Source organism: Dermochelys coriacea, chromosome 1, assembly GCF_009764565.3.
Source record: "Dermochelys coriacea isolate rDerCor1 chromosome 1, rDerCor1.pri.v4, whole genome shotgun sequence".
Classification (NCBI taxonomy): Eukaryota; Metazoa; Chordata; order Testudines; family Dermochelyidae; genus Dermochelys; species Dermochelys coriacea.
In genome coordinates, this window is record NC_050068.2 from 164,433,719 (window position 1) to 164,453,788 (window position 20,070).

Sequence of the window (20,070 nt, forward strand, 5' to 3'; positions counted from 1 at the left end):
TGACAACTAAGGTGTGAATTGCACGTGGATCTCCACGGCCATGCATTGGAGCAAAAACTCAAATTAGGCTTAAGATCAGTTGTAAAGAGACTTTTCCCAAAACATTTTCAAGCTTTTCTATTGTTCTCTCACCGTATCTTAAAACTAATAGCCCTTGTCTGGGCAGGTGACTAATGTTCCCAGGGATTCTTCCAGAGTCAGGCATTTTTTCAGATACCATATACCAAAAGTACTACTGTAGAACCAAAAAATTGCTTGTTATCAAACTTTCTCCATTCCCTTTGATGACTAATTCAGGTTTCCCAACACTGCCATTTGTTTCTCAACTAGAGGACTATTTGTCCAAACCTTCACAGCCCTGTAAGAAAGGAAATACTTTCCTTTCTAAACAGGTGAAGAGTCAGACACTAGTACATGATGTCTGATACAAAGAACAAACCTTTACTAGTGAGACTGTTCTTCAGTCCAGTTACTTCCCTCATTCTTCCCCCTGCATCAGTTCAGAATCAGTTTTTGCTGCCTTCACTAGGTCAGGTGGTATACTGTCTAAGACTCACAAAATTGATGGAGTAAAATACCCAAGAATATTTCTGAAACTAGAGATTGAAACAGTAGCTTCGATTTCCAGCAGATGATCCACTTGGGCTTGATTTTATTGAAGGTTGTGGGTTTTGTTTTTTAGTTAGTTTCTCAAAGAGAAGTTTAAAATCTACTGGCTGAAGAGTAACTGACTTAGTGGTCAATTACCATTGGTGCAGGTGTAGTAACTCAATGTTTATCTGCCCAGAGTGGCAGGTTTGATTCATCTTGTGTGAAGGATCTTCAGTTATGAGTTTGAAGCTAGCATCTGATTTTGTGGGCACTCTTACAACTATTTGCACTAAATCGCCACAAAGTGACTAGAGAGGACCATGGAGGCTTTTTAAGAAATTATGCCAAGACCCTTTTATTGCCAGGCTGAGATCTGAAGTTAGAGGCACAAAGTGGCAACACAAGTTATTCACTTGTTTATTTTAAGACGACAAAACATGTTTTGCTACAAGCCCATAATAAGCCTTATGGTTGACCATACATAGAGCTGGTTTCCTTCAATGCCTATAGTAGCGACACATTTCAAATGCAGATTTAGGATTCCTAAGTATTAATGCACCAGATTTAATTACCCATATGATTGCAACTACTAATCAGCTCATATTTTCACTAATATTCTCCATAAGCCTCCTTACCCATCTTTCCCCTTCCCCACCCCCCAACACATCTTGTGCAGTAGACAAGATTAAAACTAAATCTTACCAGAACTTTTCCAAAAGGAAATCAAGCTGCACTATTGAGTACAAAGTTAAAAAGAAGGTCTGTCTCAAACAGATGTCACTAAGTAAATCCATCCAAGCCCATTTTCTTAGTGACATCTGTTTGCATTGCAAACATCCACAGTAAATGAGTTCTGATCCAGTGCCTAAGTAAAGCCCTCCATCTATTTTTATTTTTTTTTAAACTATTCTGAAACAAAAAGGAGAAAAAAAATTAAAATACTAAATTCACCCACCAAATTTAGCATTGTAATGAGATTTTGAAAAAATATAAAGAGAACTTGGCGTAACTGTCAGCAGCTTGGGATACCATTTTACCCTTTTAGGGCTTAAACGGATTTTTTTTTTCCAAAACATGCAAACTAGTTGCTATGCTAATCATGCCATCTACAGCGGATTGTAATTTTCTGCAGTTTTGTACGATTTAAATGTCTAATAGCAGCATCAAATGTACCTCAGAGAGAGAGAGGGAGAAAATGAATCAGACCTGCGTGTTGATGCAGCAAACAACTTGTTTAAGTCGGCACTGGGATGTTTGACACAAATATATATGAAATACTTCAAGAGTAGATTCCAGTTATTGCGGTGGGCCATATGACTCAAGCTTCAGCTGTGGATAGAGGCTTTACAAGAGGATGACTAATGACTCCAGAAGTTCCCATTCCAAGTAGGTCTGCTCCATTCAGTTCTCCTGCCGTCACCAGTCTCTGGGTAGGGACCCTTGTTCCACTCCCTTCTGAATGCAGGAGGTGGTGATGTTTTAAGGCTGCACAGCTCCCTCCCATATACTGAGCTATCCCCAGCAAGCAAGTTTGCCTAAAGGCCAGAGCCTGTGCTTTGCTTTCTCTCCAAGGCTATGAACAGTGTATTGCCAGCAGTTACAAGTTACTACACAGCTCTTTCTAAGCAAATACACTTATTCTTAAGGTAAAAGCTTTACAGAGAAAACAAACAGTAAGTTTCTATACACATGCTGAAAGCTTACCAGGGATCACCCATCAGTCTTATGGGGCCCTAGTAGGTCAAGTCCTTCCATCCCTTCTGCAAGGATTGCCTCTCCCACTTTGAAGAAAAGTCCATTTTCTAGATCAGGAAAAAGACCCCAAGTCAGTTTAAATGCAGCATGTTTTGGACAAATTCCCTTTGCCTTTCTAGTCTCTGGAAACCCAGTATGAACCAGTTTGTGCCAAACTCCCTAGGGGAAGGTACCTCTCCGGAGGGGTTTACAATGTAAGTGATTCAATTTAATTAAGGATACATTTTGGTCATGAATATTTTTAGTAAAAGTCATGACAGGTCATGGGTAGTAAACAAAAATTCACAGCCTGTGACCTGTCCATGACTTTTAATATATACCCCTAACTAAAACTTGGGCCAGGAGGCCGTCCCAGGACCCCTGCTGGTGCTGGGGCAGGGGGCGGAGGCAGGCTCACTCCAGGGCATACAGTCATTGAGTGGAATGGTGGGTGGAATCACCCACATTATTTACAGGTATCTTGTTATTTCTTTTTTTTGGCTGAGAGTGTATAGTTGAATTCACGTAAGTTAAATGTGCATACGATGCAACTCACCTGTATAAAAAAATTAAAACAAAGTGTTCAACAAACAGAGTTCTTTTGAATTTCTGCAAAACTTTTTCCCATAGTACTTAATTCCAACAGAAACATTTTCATTCTGTTCTTTCTAGTTCAATATGCAAACAGGTTTGCAATTTGAGCAGGCTGAATAGAATAAAGGGTCTGGCATTAAATAGAATATTGCATTTTAAAAGGAACAACTTGAAAACACACACACACATTTCTGATAACTGCTGGGAAGAGTTTGCACGTTTTTCCCCCTAGTTTATTTTGTGCATTGGAAAGTACTGTGTGTGTACACTCTTTCTTTCTTCCTAAAATGGTCCTTATGAAAATCAAGAGTGGATCAGAATTTAAATAGTTTGCCTGAAGTCTTTAGCAAAAACTGGACTTTAATACACTAAAGTCTAACTAGCTGTTCCTGTTATGTTAATAAAATTAATCAAACTTCCCATAAGTTGATACAGAAGGAAAAATATTAAAGTTACAGTAGCTTTTATCCTGAGAGGTTCAAGAGTGCTTTACAAATGTATTTCTATGGCAGTAATCCCTAGAAGTCTCAGTCATGGACAAGGTCCTCACTGAAGTAGGCAACGTACAAAGAGAATGAATGAGAGACAGTCCTTGTCCTAAAGATTTTACAAATCAAAAGTTTAACAAGAGAAAACACAGATACAGACAGAGGGAGCACAAGGAAACAGCCTAACTGTATTGGTCAGCATAATGGCAGTCATCTCAACAAATCAACTAAGAAGTACTTTGCAGGCATCAGAGCAAAGGAGAGAATAGATTTTAACCACATCTCTTCTGCTTAAAATAGAATCCAGACAGTCAGCTAGAAGTTCACCTTACTCACTGTTACCAATGTAGAAGTTCATACAGCATCTATATACAGTGTTTAAATTCCTGATCCTGCAATGATCTCTCCACAGGTGGATAGACATCACCTGGCACATATCTCCAATGACTTCAGGCTCTACATGGGGCAAGCACACATCCATCCAGAGTAGCTTGCGGGATCAGGAATTAACACAACAAAATTAATCTAAACACTGTTTAATATAATGGACTGGGTAATTCAATAAATCTTTTCTATTTTTATGCAGAATAGGATACTGCGAGAATGACCTATAAAAATGTATCTTTAGGATATTACAAACCACCATATTTTAATTAGTGTAGAAATTTAATACAGTCTACATCTGAAACTTGTATATTTCAAGTTGTACTTAAGAATATTCTAGCTCCTAACTGCTACTCAAAGCATTTCACTACCACTTAAATCTTGTTACAGTTGCTACTGTTACTTATTCTAAAAGGCTTTGATTAAAATAGATCAAGAAGCAATATCAAAATGTGAGTGAATTGTTACATTGAATCTCTGCAGATTCCATCATTCATCAGTTAATATACAAAAAAGAAGGTTTCAGAACTCAGTTTCACAAGGGGGGGAGAGGGGGAGTGCTATAATATATTGATGCAAACACTATTTATGAAGCAAGAGATTTTTTGGGGGGTAGGGGGCAAGACTGTTCATTAGGATCCAATTCTTTTTCATTTTCATGTTTTCCAAGTGGATTTCTCTGATGTTGTGACAGACGATGGGACTATCATAAGATCAAGGAGTATGTTATGTAACAAGTTAGTGGAAGAGGTTAAATCGTGATTATTGGTTATTATAGCAAGAGATGCAGCAAACACTGTAGTTGAGTTTGCATGAGAATTTCCATGTTAAACACATTCATAGTTGCTATTTGCTTTCCAAAGTGATCACCATGGAGGTCAAGATTTTCTAGATTTTATCTCTGCTCTGAGATTTTTTTTTTTAAATTTGAAAAAAAAAAACCCTCTCCCTTATTCTGCCACTAATATTGTATGTAAACAGCTGAGAAAAATCCAATTAGACATTCCCATTATAAAAAGATAATTAAGACTTTTGAAAGAGCTCTACAGCTGAAGCAGCCATGGATAGATAGTAAGCTAAGCTTGATATGAAAATAGCCCTGGTCGATAAAGTGTCTGTGTTCCAGCAAAAATTGGTTTTGTCCTTTGAAAGTCACCTATGCAGCTCCATTTGCACAACTACTTTGATAATCTTCTGAAGTGTGCACTTAAGAAAGGCTGTTCTGTGCTATATGGATGTAATTAGCTTCCTAGTAAACTGCCTCCTTTGAGTACCCAAGGAGGAACAGAAATGAAAAAATGAAGTACATGATAGCTGTCAAAATTAATATACCTTGTAGAGAAGGTAGTTTATCTAAAAACTAAGTCAATGAAGACTATTAGCTTCCATTCTTGCATGCATGGGTATTTAGGTTTTAGCGCCTTTATTAATTGTATTTGAGAAATAGCATAACAATATAAGAATCATAATGCATATGAATAATTGGTCATGCATATGCAACCTCAGCTTTGTAATTTTCTTATTTCTGAGTGCTTAACTGAGGGACCTGTAATTCCATCATAAAACAAATATAGGTTCTTAATTATCCAACATAACTTGCACAGGGATGTTTCTTACATTGCTTCCAGGATCTCACTACGAATGTAGTAGTTTGAGTTACTTGTGTATTTATTATCTGAAAGTGTAGCAAAACTAGTACTCATTTTAAGTCAATTGTGGTTCAGCATGAAGAAGGGTTAGCGTACTTCCACTTAAGATCTGAATTCAACATGATCTGATCACAAAACCAGACTAAAAACAGCATTTGTTTCTGGGGTTCCCAAACGTAGAGGTCTCCAAATTCTATTACAATGGTCAGTTCAAAAATTTCTGCTGTCAATTCTGCTGAGAAGTTAGAAATCTGTTTTCTGCATTAGTTCACATCTTTATCTTGATAAACTCTTTAATTAAAGCTAATGTTAAAAAATTATATAGAACACAGATTAAGAAAAGAGTGTCTGTACATCTGATTCTAGTGCTTAGATTATCCACGAATACAGAGTTTGTTTTAAAAGTCATAAGATACATAGTGCATAATCAGCAATAACCCAAATTTTGGTTACTATAATTTTAACAATACAGTTTAGATATTAGAATCTGAATACCCTGGTACATCACTCATAAAAAGTTGTGCAGAGAGTTCATTGTGAAAAGCAAAATATATTAATGGAGTGAAGATTGTCCCTCAGTAATAGAGAATTTAGAGTAGGTTGTCTATTTAGAAAATAACATCCATCAGGGAAGTATTTCAGTAACTTTCCTGACTGCGCTTCTCATCTATACAGCTTCAGTTCTAAACCAGAATGTTTATTTTTGTCCTTTAAGTCTCAACAATCCTGTTTGGGGACGTCAGTGGGAGGTTAATGAAAATAAAAAATGTGATTTAGATGTCCCCAACACAACACTTAAATATTTATACAAATCCAATACTCAGACAATCTTGTGCAATTTAATCCAACTGCTTCTTTCAGAAAAGGCCAGGACCAGAATCACAGAAGTTAAAAACTGCAGTGAACTGACAAAGCTGTGTCAGGAAGCTCACACAATATGATGTTACAGGATGTCTGGCTCTAGCCAGAAATTTGTACCAGCAAACTGTAACTAGTTAATGAACTTCACTTTTGTTGTTTTAGGTCTCTCATGGAATAAGCTAGGAGTGATTTATTTAAAGAAAATATATCTGTTGAAAATATTACCAAAATATATAGTCTGGCAAATCACTGTTGTAATTTTATCATGAGACACATTTTAAGAACATGTTCTTTCTGCATATAGAAAGTAATGAATTAAGGAACACACCATTCTGTGGCTCGAATCCAGGCCTCCTGCTTATTCTTCTGGCATATTAACAGCTATTACTCAAATTGTGTAACAGAAGTTTGTTGAAAACAGAAAACACGAGCTTATAATTTTGCTTCCTTTATTATTTACAGCAAACCAGATGAAGAGGAGACCAAACCTAAAGATTAACTTCACTGAGAAACTGAAGCTAATACAATGTTTATCTAGAATATTAATGGACAGAGCTATGACAGAACACACCTTAAAACACAAGAGTCATTCTGAAGTACCTGCATGGACATAAGTTTCAAACAGTGAATTACCAAGACATTCAATTAAAATTACAAAAAACATACACAGGTATTTTATGCAAGCTTACTACACTTACAGAAAGTTAGTGGCAAGCAAAAGTTGCAGGGGAAAGGAAAAGAATTCAGTAAAGACACTAGCACTAATTAAGTCAACCATCCCAGAGACAGCACATTGAATAAAGAGACATGTTACTTCCATAGGTAAATGTACTTATGACATTTTATAATAGAAAACCAACTTGAGAATGCACCATTTCACTGAGTTTTTCCTGCAGTTTTACTGCTAACCACTATGTGTTTGCCCATCAAGAGTAGATATTTAAAGATTTTTTTTTAATCTATTCACTGGCACTTCTGTGATGTGTACCACTAGTGTCTCATTAACATTAGTTAATTCTCACAACATCCTAGTGGGATAGGGAAGCATTACCCCATTTTACAGATTGAGAAAACAGTAGCACAGTAAAGTTAAGCAACATTTCCAAGATCACACAGGGAGCCTATGACAGAATTTTAAATAAAACCCGATTCCTAGCCCTATGCTTTAATAGCATATCAGGAAAGATAGCTCTGCTACTTGCATAACAATACCACATCACCTTTGGGGGGGGAAAAAAAAAGTGTCAGATGCAGTTGCATTAAAAGGCCACTAGTAATTTCTTAATCCTACATTAAACATGAATAAAAATGTTTACTCTAACACAGAAGTTCCTCATAATGACAGAAGTACACAAAGACTTCTGAAAAAGCCTTCAGACAGCAAGTACCAATGTGAAAAATTCTCCACTCAGATCTACAGAGAATCTCAATTCTTATATTCCAGGCATGTAGGGAGATTAGACTATTCAAGTCAAAATATGCTCTACAGACCTCAAAAGGAAAACTTGTCGCCCCATGATGAAACAGTGGGAGAGCATAAAATTCATTAGTAATAAAATCTTTCCTCTAGGGAATGACATGGAACCTTCTCCCTCACCCCTCTACATATACAGAATTTCCAGCCATTTTTTCTTGCATATAGATAAAAGGCATTTTCTATGTTGATTAAGAGGCTAGTACAGACACTTTCGGATGTGTATATAAGTGCTAATATAAGTTTAAATACCAGAAGATAAAAATCTTTATAAATCAACAAACAATGCACCCTGCCACTAGAGTGTATACACAGAAACAGACTTTCCTAAACATGAATTCCTACACAGAAACACAGTCTGTGGTCTAATCCTACAAACACTTATGCACATGACTTTACATGTAGGAATACCTCCACTGAACTGGATGGAGTTTACATGTCTAAGCACAAAATCAGGGACTGTGTGCACCATACAATACTTATTGTGCAAGAAGGTGAATCATCAAATTAAATATTGTAGATTAACATTTGTAATTAGCGATTCAGAAGCCACTTGATATCTCTACACAGACTTGCCATCCAACAAAAGTGTTTGTCTTAGGCTTACCACAGTCTTAAATTTTTATTTTAAAAAAGCATCATCATGCTATTTTGAAGCATTGGGTTTTGGTACTGCATACTGCAAGACAGAATGTAATAAAGTACTTCATTATCAGATCTTATAACACAGGATTTCTAGTCACCGATTGTTGTCAGCCACTTTCATGTTGTGGAGAAAAAAAAAAAAAAAAGGTACCATTTAAAAGTTCAGCAGCTTTTTTCACAACAATAATCAAATAGTCAAACTCTCTGGCAGTTCACCATTTCAACAGTAGCGTATAATGAAGTAACATTTCAAATCACAATAGACTTCACGTCTGGTGAGCACAGGTTTTGCAAATCCAGATCAATCCTTGTCATACTGACCACCTCTCTCTACATGATGGACCCAAATATACCTAATGAACAAGGTCTTTATCTGTTTACAATTTGTTCTGTTAAATAAACATCTCCATATAACTTTTAAAACTCTGTACCTTCTTTAACAGACTCCTGTGTGAACTCTATATTCATAGTTGAAGTAACTCCCTGTGATGATCTTCTCTAAATTCCTTTGTGGTGTTGCTGGCATTTTAACTGATTTTAGGGTTGGTATTTTTAAATTATGCAAATGAAACTTCTGTACATCCTTACTTCTCCAGTGAATATTCTGCAGAAACTGAAGTTAGAATCTGCAATTCCATTAGCAAAGATACAACTACAACAACAAGAGCTATTAAACAATCATTTAGGATATAAACTAATCCTCAAATGAGGATTTCTTTCTGAACCCAACAATAAACTAATTGCATAATTAGGAACATTAAGAGATAGGAGAGGAAATGTCATTTATTTAGGCCATGTCTGCACTGCCACTTGGGCAAAACCTATGTCACTCAGGGATGTGAAAAAACACACCCCTGATCCACAGTTGTGCCAGCATAAACACTCAGGTGCACAGCGCAATGTCAGCACTTCTCTCGTTGACATACCTACTGCTGCTCTTTTCACAGTTTTATTACGTCGATGGAAGACCTCTCTCCTGTCATCATAATGTGGCCACACAAGCGATTTTACAGCAGTGGAGCTGTGCTGCTGTAGGTTCATTAGTGTAGATACAGTCTTTGCCTAGAGGATCCAACATGGCAAGAGACAGGATACTTACTACAACCATTTCTGAAATAACTCTTGTGTTCCTAAACCTTCAGACCGTGTTCTGTAGAACAATTACTAAGAGAATTCTCAAGAAAATGTAACATTAAAAGAGATCTTATCTTGAATTAACGTATTAGGATACTGTAAAGGGAACAGAGGAACTGAAAGAATTAAGTTTGATTTCTGAAGCAATATGCGGAAAGAGCCGCTTGCCTAACTCAAAAAGCCTGGGCATAATACCCAGCAGAAGCTGTTCATCTGTGTGCAACGTGACCCTAGTGGTCATGCTATTCCCTTCCCCTGTGCTCCCATCTCCCCAACAAGACCCTGAAATGACGGGGGGAGGGGGAGTGTTTGCTTTTAAACTGGAAAAAAGAATTTAGCAGTTGCTTCACTAGTCTGTGAATACTGCTGACCTATAAAAAAAATATACCCTTGTAAGAAAAAAAATAAGCTGAAGTTGTTGGTAATGTGAAAAACAACAGCAAAACATTTTTCACACACTAGCAAACCATTTTTGTTCCTCATGTATTATGCAGAGCTTCCAAGACTATTAAATATTTGTATTTTTTCCCCCACATCTAAGGCAGAACTACAACATTGGTAAACACACTTCAACAATTCACCTAAAACTATGCAGATGTTACCCTTTAAATATTTAAAATATTTCAATACAATTTGAAATATTCATCCCTTACAAATGGTACTCAACGAACTGGCAAGAGAAAGGATAAGAGAAAAAACAAGGAAAATACCGAACAATGGCTTTTATGAATACTTCACTGCTACTTCTGGAATACTGCCGGTGCTATTACTAAACAGCATTTACTAAACAATACTCTGGGTTAGTACTCTACTAAAATGTTTCTGACCATAATATCCATAGCCTACTGACCAAAGAAGTTCATAGAAGCTAATCTGTTTCCTAAATAGCAAAAGCATTCCTTTCAATAAAAGGAGCAGCTGATACAGAACAAAAGACGTCCACGGGAAATATTATCTATAAAGTTGTCTCCTAATCCAAGACCAATAGACGTGAAGGAACAGGAAAACGACCATGCACTAGTAAGTTTCTTTTTCCTGAGCCTCTGACAACATCCCCTTGTCCAATTGGTTGTGTGCCCTTTTCAAGCTACAAGGGATGGCATTCCTCCTTCAGTTAACACCATCGAACTGTGTGCGCTGAGGGGGCAGAAAGCAAATGGGGGGGGGGGGGGGAGAAGAGAGGCAAGAGGAAGGACAGAAACAGAGATCCAAAATCCCATAATCATTACTAAGGCATTACAGGGCACTACACTGCCTGCAGGCTGCAATAGTATCCTCCCTTTCTCTATGTCATGGAGATTCCCAGACATTACAGACAGACACATGCATACAGATCCTTTCTAAGAGCGATGGCTTTGATTTATGTCCATAATACCAGAACAAGCAGGCTCTATCAGACACGAGGGAGTTGTCTCCCAAATGCCCTCCATTGCATCTCCTCGCTTTCTCCACAGAAACGCAACTCCAAATAAAGGAATAACAGCAAGATTTTAATAACTATTTTAAAATATTTTAACAGACCTGACGAATTACCCCAGGAGCCGCAACACCCACCGAAGCGTGTCTCTGCGCCAGACAGACCCATTCACTTGAGCCCCGCACAGGAACGCCAGCCCCGGCGGCGGCGGCGGCGGCAGCGGGCCCCCCGGCGCCTGCAGCATAAGCCCAGCTCACCCAGGGTCTCCCCGCTCACCCTCGCCGGGGAGCCAGGTGTGTGGGCCACCGGTACACCCCAGAGACAGCGGCCAACCCCTGCCCCGGAGCGCCTCCCCGCGCACACCCCATCCTCAGAGCCGCACACACGGACCCGGCCGCTTCCGGACACGCTCGCTCCCGGGGCCAGCGCCGCTCCGGCTCCGGCTTCCCAGCGCCGCCGACAGCGCCGGGCTGCTCCTGGGGGCCGGGGGCGGCAGGGCAGCGCCGACGGGGGGCGGAGGGGCCCAGGCAGAGGCGGGGAGACGGGACCGGGCGGGGGGCGCAGCCAGGCGGGGCGGGAGCGGGGTACAGGCGAGGGGGGCAGGGACAAAACCCGGGAAGGGAGGGGACAGCAGAAGGGGCCGGGCACGGACGGACAGCGCGGGAGGAGCTCGGACGGACGGAGCCGGGGTGAGGGAGGCAGGAGACGGGCCGGCCGGCGGGTCTCCGGGCTGAGGCGGCGGGAGCCCGGGTCCCCCAGCCCCGCTCGCTCTCTCTTTGCCAGGGTGACCCCTCGCCCGGCCCCGGCCGCGCCGCCCCCTCACCTCATATCCGTGGGGGCCGGGGGGCCCTGGTCAGATCCACGGCGAAGGAGGGGGGCGGTGGAGGAGCCGGAGCGGCCACCGCCTCCGCGATACACACCATCCCCTCCCACTGCCTCCTGAGCCACCCTCTCGGGGTGGGGTGGGGAGGGGGAGAGCGTGTCACCCTCGCTCTCGCAGCCACCGTACTACGGCGCAACCGACCTACTCCCTTCGCCTCCCACCCTCGGCGCACCCCCGTTACAACCCGCCCCTCTCAGAAGATTGACGCAAATACTGACCAATCGTAATGCGAAGATTGACACCAAGACAAAGGCTACCCGGGCTAGAGGCCAGAGCAACCAATCATAAATAAACCACGCTCCCTGTCACACTAGCAGGTTAGTGTGTACAGGACTCAGGATTATATGACCTCCCCTCCATTAACAGGACTAGTGAGGATCCCTCTTTTGTTTAGTGGATAAATTAGGGGACCAATCAGACGCGCTCCCAAGGGAAAGGAGGTGGGGCAAGAGTGGGCGGGGTCGTGGCAATTTGCATGAACGGAATCCTAAAAGGCGGCGCTTGGACTTTAATTCACAGACACGTTCCTGCGCTCGCGCCGCGGTACGAGCACATTCGAGGAGCAAGCCGACGACTGGGGGCGCGTTGCAGGCTGGGAGTTGTAGTCCGATCGGAGCCGTAAGGCCTTCTGGGAATCGTGGTCTCCGCGGATCCTGCCTGGGTGCTTTGGGTACGGCTCGCGCTGTGGCCCCGCCCCGTTCACCTCGAGTGACCAATCACGAGTCTCTCCTGCTGACCCGTCTCGGAGTGTCCGCGGAAGCGAGGGTGAGAGGGCGGGGCTTGCGCCGCGGTCCTTGCGGAAGCTGGAGAAGGGGCTGCGGAGGTGAGAGCGGCGAAGTCACTCACGGTTTGCCATGGCAACTGGGGGCTGCCTGGGGTGGGGGCGTCGCTGTCCCAGGCGGGGAGTGGGATACGCACCGGTCTCTGACACTCCTCCCCCCCCCCCCCGCGGCGTCTGCCCGCCCCTCCCCCCCCGCTCTTGCTCGCGTCCCTCTTTTGTTGAGACCCGGCATCGCCCCACCGCGTTTAAAAAAAAAAAAAAAAAAAATCATGACTCGGACCCGCCCCAGTCAGGGGACGGGTTTAAACCGCCCCCCCCCGCCCCCCAGTTCTAGACGGCAACAAGCACCAGGGGGTTTCCGGGTCGTCCGGGTCCCTGTTTTCTGGCTTTCCTTGAGGGCTGCGAACGGTTGGAAATTTACTTACAAAACAAAAACGGAGACTGGGATTCTGCTCTAATCCCACGATTCCAGGAGCTTTAAGAAAGACCCCAAGGGTCACCAGAGCCGCCACGCTGTGGACGAGCGGTGTCCCTTCAACCAGGAAACGCAACATCACTGAAAATCCAGTTTTAATAATAAAGGTAACCTAACACTCTGAAATTGGTGTGATTTGACAGTATTTATCATTAAATCACTGCACTGACTCAGGGTCTTATCTTGGGCATAGTAGTACACTTAAATAACTGTACATATGAGGAGTACTTGTGGCACCTTAGAGACTAACACAAGTACTCCTTTTCTTTTTGCGAATACAGATTAACACGGCTGCTACTCTGAAACCTGTACATCTGAGGAGTCCCATTGAGTTTAATGCTTTTTTTTTTTTTTTTTTTACTTGCATGAAGATATGTTTGTGATTTCATTGGGGCTCTGCACAAGCGCAGCAGAATTCCTGTTTGCAATGAATTGTGGAATTGGGGCAGTTGTGTATAGTCTGAAAAAATAGGTGTTTATCATAAATAATTCTCCCAAACATGAGAGGGTCTTTCCTCCTGACATGTAGGATCCAATCTGTGCGAGAGAAAAAGGAAATCTTTGTCCTATGTTTCTCTCCTCCTTTTAGGGTGACCAGACAGAAAATGTGAAAAATCAGGAGGGGGGTGGAGGGGTAATAGGAGCCTATATAAGAAAGACCCGAAAATTGGTGCTGTCCATATTAAATCAGGACATCAGGTCACCCTACCTCCGCTCCACTCAAGACAACATATTTCACCAAAAGAATACAAAAACTTTCACCTCTTCAATCAAGATAAAAGGCATTGCAGTGCATCTGCGCTATGAAAAAGGTTGTAGTTAGGTCAGTTAACATACACTGACCTCACTTCAACCCATATTTTTAGTATAGGCAAGCTTGAGGTTTTCATATCTTGCACTAGTACTGTTGTTCTGTACATTGTATTTGTCAGATTTAGAAACTGATCCTGCACCCATTGGATTCAGCAGCAAACTTACCATTAGCTTCTTTGGGAGCAGGGTTATTTTCTAATACTCCTGTGTATCTTAAACTTTTGCTCTAGATGAACAAAAATGCTTATAGTCTTTGCTACTAAATCAATTTACACATGCTACATATTAAAATTTGGTTATTTTAGATTCCTCTGTATTTGTTTCAGTCACTATGAAGGCTCTGTATTGTAAACAGAATTCAGCTGGAGAGGAAATTATATGTGTCTTCCAGGAAAGGGTGAGTTCAGATTACAGAAGAACTGTTAGTCATGGGCTGAGAGAAGGGAATATGTTCCTATGTGGATCAATTATTAAGCATCTTTCATCTATTTTTCTTCCTCAAGGCTATGTTCTCATATCTGCATGTAAAACTATCCAAGTGTCAAAATAAAACTATTTATGTTAGATAAGAATAGTCACTCTACTGCATTGGGTTAGTAGTGGTGAACCATATTAGCTGAGGCACCTGGACAGAGGGATGGTTGTAGTGTAAATAAAAATTAACACAACTAACATGTATACTTTTTTACTTCTATGTTATTTGTCTGCTTGCCCATTTAGCCCAATTTCTGACAAGCTTAAAATCTATCTCTGTATATGTTTGTACGGCATCTATTACAGTGGAGTCCCAGTCCTGACTGCAGTCTTTAAACACTAATATAATTAAATAATTTTAAAAAGTAAAACTTCTGTGGGAAAGGAAAGCCAGTCTCCATCAAAACAGACCACCAACTAATGAAGATATCTTGGGGGAGCATAGAGGGATGTTGGGAGCAGTGGTGGATTAGCCATTGGGCTGATGTGGCCCGTGCCTGGGACCCCTGGAAAAAATCTGCCTCTGAGTGGTGGAAGCCTGGAGCCCTGGCGCTGCAACGTCGCTCCCCAGCAGGAGCGCCAGGCAGGGCAGTGGAAGCCACCGACCCTGCTCCCTGGCAGCAGCGCTGGGTGGGTGCAGCGGGAGAAGCCCCCAGAAACCTCCTGGATCCCAACTCTGGCAGAAGCCGCAGGGCAGCAGAGGAAGCCCCCAACTCTGTCCACAGCAGAAGCTGCAGCAGTAGGGGAATCTCCCTGTCCCGACCCCGCTTCTGGCAGAAGTGTGGGGCAGGTGGGGTGGGAGAAGCCCCAGTGCCCTGACCCTGGTCTCTTGCCAAAGCGTGGGGGAAGGCCCAGCACCCAGACACCTGCTGTGGCCCAGGACTGGAGGAGCTCTCGCTACCTGCCATGGCCTCAGGTTTGGGAGAGCTCTCGTTGTCTTCTGTGGCTCCAGGGACAGAGCTGCTCCAGTCTTGAGGGCATAGTGGTGTTGGAGGCAGAAAGGAGCAAACACGTTGGGAGGTGGGGGGGGGCAAAATAGGGGAGGGTCCCTGGGTGGAACGGGCAGACTGGGCAGAGAGGGGTGGGGCCATGCCCGGGGCCACAGGCAGAAGGGGTGAAACGGGGATGGGACTGCAGGCAGAATGGGCAAGGAGGGGCCCACCACTTGCTCTGGCCTAGGACCCCAGGAAGCCTTAATCTGCCCCGGTCAGGAGTCTCAAGAGAGGTAGCATGGATGAAGAGTTCAAGGTGGAGGTACCTTTATGGGGATAACAGGCCATCATTGGCCTTCACCCCACGATCTTATTGTCTCCAAATAATGAATGAGGAAGAGCGCCATAGTCAGCCTCCCCACCTCCTCATCTGTTTCTTGTTCTTATGAGAGTGTTATGTTTTATAAATCTCTATAAAAACTACATTGTTTGTATTGTGGTAGTGACTAGAGGCCCCAGTTAGGAATAAGGGCCCCATTGGGCTAGGCAAACCTAACTGAAGACAGTCCCTGCCCCAAAAGTTTACAGGCTAAGTTTAGTATATTTTTAAATGTAAATTTGCTTTATTTGGAAACACTTTGGCTTCAGAAAAAGTTATAATCTAACTCAATTAAACATTCATCTTTTTTTGAATGGTCTTGTGGCTTAGCAGTAGCTTTCTGCACATCAGAGAGGGAGAACCCGGTTTGGTTGTTGAGCTGGGGGAGGAAGAACTATCTTCCTCCCCAGATCAGCAAAAAGCCTTGCAACCTGGAGCTGTGTGATGATCTTGAGTAACTAAACAAGAGCCAGAGAAAGTTCAGATCAGTCTTCCTCGGGGGGGAAAAAAAGTTGCAGGTCAGTCTAATTGATAAACCCAGGGGTAAAGTTAAAGCAAAGAACATTTTTAAGGAAAATCTAAACACTCTAATGCAGGGATCAGCAACCTTTGGCATGCGGCCCGTCATGGAAATCCGCAGGTGGGCCGGGACAGTTTGTTTAGCTTAGCATCCGCAGGTTTGGCCGATCACAGTTCCCACTGGCCATGGTTTGCTGTTCCAGGCCAATGGGAGCTGCAGGAAGCTGCGGCCCGCACATCCCTCAGCCCACGCCGCTTCCCGCAGTCCTCTTTCGCCAGTGGGAGCAGTGATCAAACCTGTGGACGTTGCAGGTAAACAAACCGTCCTGGCCCACCAGTGGATTTCTGTGATGGGCCACGTGCCAAAAGTTGCCAATCCGTGCTCTAGTGAAATCCTAGACCTAATGAAGGCAATGGCAAAACTCCTGTTGACTTCAATGGGACCAGAATTTCACTTCCAATCTAAGGTGCTAAGGAGGATATCCTGGGTGGAATGTGACAGGAGGGGATGAACCTTTTAAACAACTGAACTTTTCCTGTTGTAATATGACTATCCTTTTGTGGAGTCTAAAATAGTAATCCTTACTCATGCAGATAATTCCTTTGACTTTAGTTGGGCTACTTGCATGTGACTACTCTCATGATTAAGTGTGGCAGGACTGGGCCTAACACTTGAGTCTTACAAAATTCTAGTCTTAAGATTCTCCCCATCTACTTCAAAATAGTTCCATTTTGTTTGCTTTTTCTTTAGCTTACATTAGCAGATGTAAAGGAATAGCATGCAGGTTTGTAAAGTTAACTGGCAAAACATTTTTTCCCTGTTATCTTAGTAGTGAGGTTTAGTAAGGTATTCTTGTGTTTGTTCATAACACGTACACAAGTAAAATCTGATGATACGGTATGTAAATCCATTATGGCCTCTAGTTTCCTATTTTCCTTTGATGTGACAAACTTTTCCTGACTTCTTTGAACTATCTTATAGTCAGGATATTGGACTCATGGGATATAAATATTCCCAAGATCTTGAGATCATTCTGTTAGCACATTCTTGTTGTATTACAAACAATAATGTCTGTAAATTTGTCCTAGGAAAATCTTCCTGTTGCGAGAGACAATGATGTGAAAATACGGGTTAAAGCCTGTGCTCTGAGCTGGACAGATATAAAGGTATTTAACTTTTATAAGGACATGGGGAATTTACTTTTTCTATCTGAAAACTATAAGCCAGATGCTCAGCTAATATAATGGCACTGTGCTGATTTACACCAGCTGAGGTTGTGGCCATATTATTTTAGTTCATTGTTGTGGTTTATCTGCTTCGGGTGTTTAAGAGGTACCTGTAATTTGGCCCCTAATTTTTTTTTGGAGAAATCAACTTGTCGGTTCTAAATTGTATGAAGTAATAAAATCATCCCTTGTCTTCTGGGTGATGATTCTGTACGCCTCTAAGTGCTCTGACAGCTATAATTGTTTGTATATTGCTTTGTATATAGGATCTAATCCAACTAGGTCAGCGGAGGTTGGATCAGACTCTCAAACAGTAATGATGTAACCTGAATGTGAAAAATCTTACTAAAACCCAAATAGGAGCCTAAATTAATATACACCTCTACCCCGATTTAACACGATCCGAAAAAACACTAATTCAGATATAACACTGTAAAGCATTTTCCCCCCTCCCTCCCAAGCTTGCGCAAGCCTGGGAGGGAGGGGGGAGAAGTGGAGTGGTGGCACACTCAGGGGAGGAGGCGGAGCGGATGTGAGCTGGGGCGGGTAGAGGCGCAGGGAGGGCCTCAGCAAGTAACGGAGGGAGGGGGCGCAGAGGAACTACTCCCTGCCCAAGCTCACCTCCTCTCCGCCTTCTCCCCAAAGCACGCTGCCACTCTGCTTCTCTCTCCCCCTCCCTCCCTCTCAGGCTTGCTGCGCCAAACAGCTGACTCGCAGCAAGCCAGGGAGGGGGAGAGAGAGAAGTGGAGCGGCGGTGGCGGCATGCTCAGGAGAGGAGGTGGAGCTGAGCTGAGGCAGGGTGGGAGGCTGCCGGTGGCTGCTCTGCACCCACCAATTTTTCTCCGTGGGTGCTCCAGCCCTGGAGTCAGCACCTGGCGGCATGTCTAGATCTGACACGCCACTCTGAGTGGTGTGTTAAGGGGGCCAGGCCAGGGGGTTGGATAAGGGGCAGAGGTCTCGGGGGGGGGGGGGGTTCAGGGAGTGGGGGGGTTGGATGGGTCGAGGGTTCTGAGGGGTCAGTCAGGAGCTGGGCAGTAGATGGGTGTTGGATAGGGGGTGGGGCCAGGCTGTTTGGGGAGGCATAGCCTTCCCTACCCAGCCCTCCATAGCAAGTTCGATATAACATGGTTTCACCTATAACGCGGTAAGATTTTTTTTTTTGGCTCCTGAGGACCACATTATATCTGGGTAGAGGTGTAATTTGTTTTTCGTTGATATACATGTTCTGCTGTTAAGTATGTTGGCTATATATCTGTACTTTTAGAAATTTTTACTAATTTAAATGGGAACAAACTTTTATATAGTGGTTTGTTTCTTTTTTTTAAAACGAGGAATGTAGCATTTTTATTTTAATGTTTGGATCAAAGACCAGATTTTCATCTTTAAGAAACAGAGTGCTTTACTCTCTTTATGGCCCCTAATTTATGAGCATAGGCAATAATTAAGAGTCTTGGCAGGAAAGTTCTAACCATTAATGTGATTTAGCTTTTATCAGAAATGAAGAAAGAATTTCTACCTGTTGGGAGGGAAATTGCTGGAGTGGTGTTGGAGGGTGAGTCTACTAATCTACAATGTGATCATCTTTGGGGGAGAAAAAGTAAATGGCCACTCGTTTAAGACCACTAAAAATTGTCTGAATTGTACAGCCTTAGTGCCCGGAGCTAATGTTCACTTTGGCTATATGTTTGACAAACTATTAATGGTATAATATAGTAAAAATTAAATACTTAGACTGAAATGTAAAACCTGCAAATCAGTTCAAAGGTAAACTTTACAGTAGAATTTACGAATCTTTGCGATGTTTAACTGACATTTGTAAAAGTTTGTTGCAATGATTAAGGCTTGGTCTACACATGTGTTTTAATCGGCAGAGCTGTGTTGGTCAGGGATGTGGAAAACCCACTCTGCGACTGACTTAGCTAAGCTGATAAAATCCCTAGTGCCAGATGCAGCTATGTTTGCTGAAGAGGGCTTCTATTGACATTGCTAATGTCATTTTGAGAAGTGATGTTCCTACTCAGACGGGAGTTTTTCCTCTGTGTAGGCTGTCTACACTAGGGAACTACTCAGCATAGCTGTGCTGGCATAGGCTTTGTAGCATAGACGTATCCTAAGGCCTGGTCAACATAGCTATGTCTGTCAGGTATGTGAAGAAAAACACCCCTGTCTGACATAGCTATGTCGACCTAACCTCTGCTGTAGAAGCAGCTAAGTCTATGGGCAAATACTTCCATCAACCTAGCTACTGTCATTTGGGGAGGAGTGTTCCTGCAGTGACAGTAAACAGTGACAGTCCCTTTGGTTAGTGTAGGGTGCATTTACACTACAGGGTTATGCCAGCATAGCTATGGTGATGCTGATATAGTCACCATAATGTAGATATATTCTAACCCTAAGACAAAATTTTCAGGAATTCAAGATATTTCACTCGTGTCCACCTTTGATGCATTGTTTAACACCTCGGTACTGCAAACACTTATTCCTGTGCTTACACATGTTTTGTGGGCTTGGAGCCGAAGTTAAATAATGTTTACAGTCTGAAAATGAAACAGATAAAATATAGTCTGAACATGTTTGTTTTTGTAAGCTACTGCTAGTCTGTAGTATTCTCTCAAA

At 42.6% G+C, this 20,070-nt stretch overlaps 2 protein-coding genes across 33 annotated transcripts in view; one reads left to right on the top strand and one right to left on the bottom strand.

The window, feature by feature from the left end:
* Positions 1–12,210, bottom strand: part of ITSN1 (intersectin 1) — a 228,939-nt gene extending 216,729 nt beyond the window's left edge. For 3 of the 22 annotated variants that reach the window (XM_043508228.1, XM_043508179.1, XM_043508136.1), the window contains exon 1: positions 11,795–11,994. The gene's annotated coding sequence lies outside the window, so the exon portion shown is untranslated. Of the gene's footprint in view, positions 1–2,295; positions 2,394–11,075; positions 11,439–11,794; positions 12,041–12,072 lie in introns of those variants that run through there. The other 19 variants (XM_043508190.1, XM_043508148.1, XM_038406518.2 and 16 more) reach the window with 16 other exon arrangements.
* A 122-nt stretch (positions 12,211–12,332) lies between these two features.
* CRYZL1 (crystallin zeta like 1) overlaps positions 12,333–20,070 on the top strand; it is a 32,434-nt gene continuing 24,696 nt past the window's right edge. Inside the window, exons 1-5 of one of the 11 annotated variants that reach the window (XM_043508272.1) lie at positions 12,333–12,677; positions 13,108–13,217; positions 14,249–14,320; positions 17,317–17,394; positions 18,940–19,006. In XM_043508272.1, the coding sequence (XP_043364207.1) occupies positions 14,255–14,320; positions 17,317–17,394; positions 18,940–19,006 (211 nt within the window). In that variant the 5' untranslated portion in view covers positions 12,333–12,677; positions 13,108–13,217; positions 14,249–14,254. Of the gene's footprint in view, positions 12,678–12,899; positions 13,218–14,228; positions 14,321–17,316; positions 17,395–18,939; positions 19,007–20,070 lie in introns of those variants that run through there. The other 10 variants (XM_043508317.1, XM_043508280.1, XM_043508299.1 and 7 more) reach the window with 10 other exon arrangements.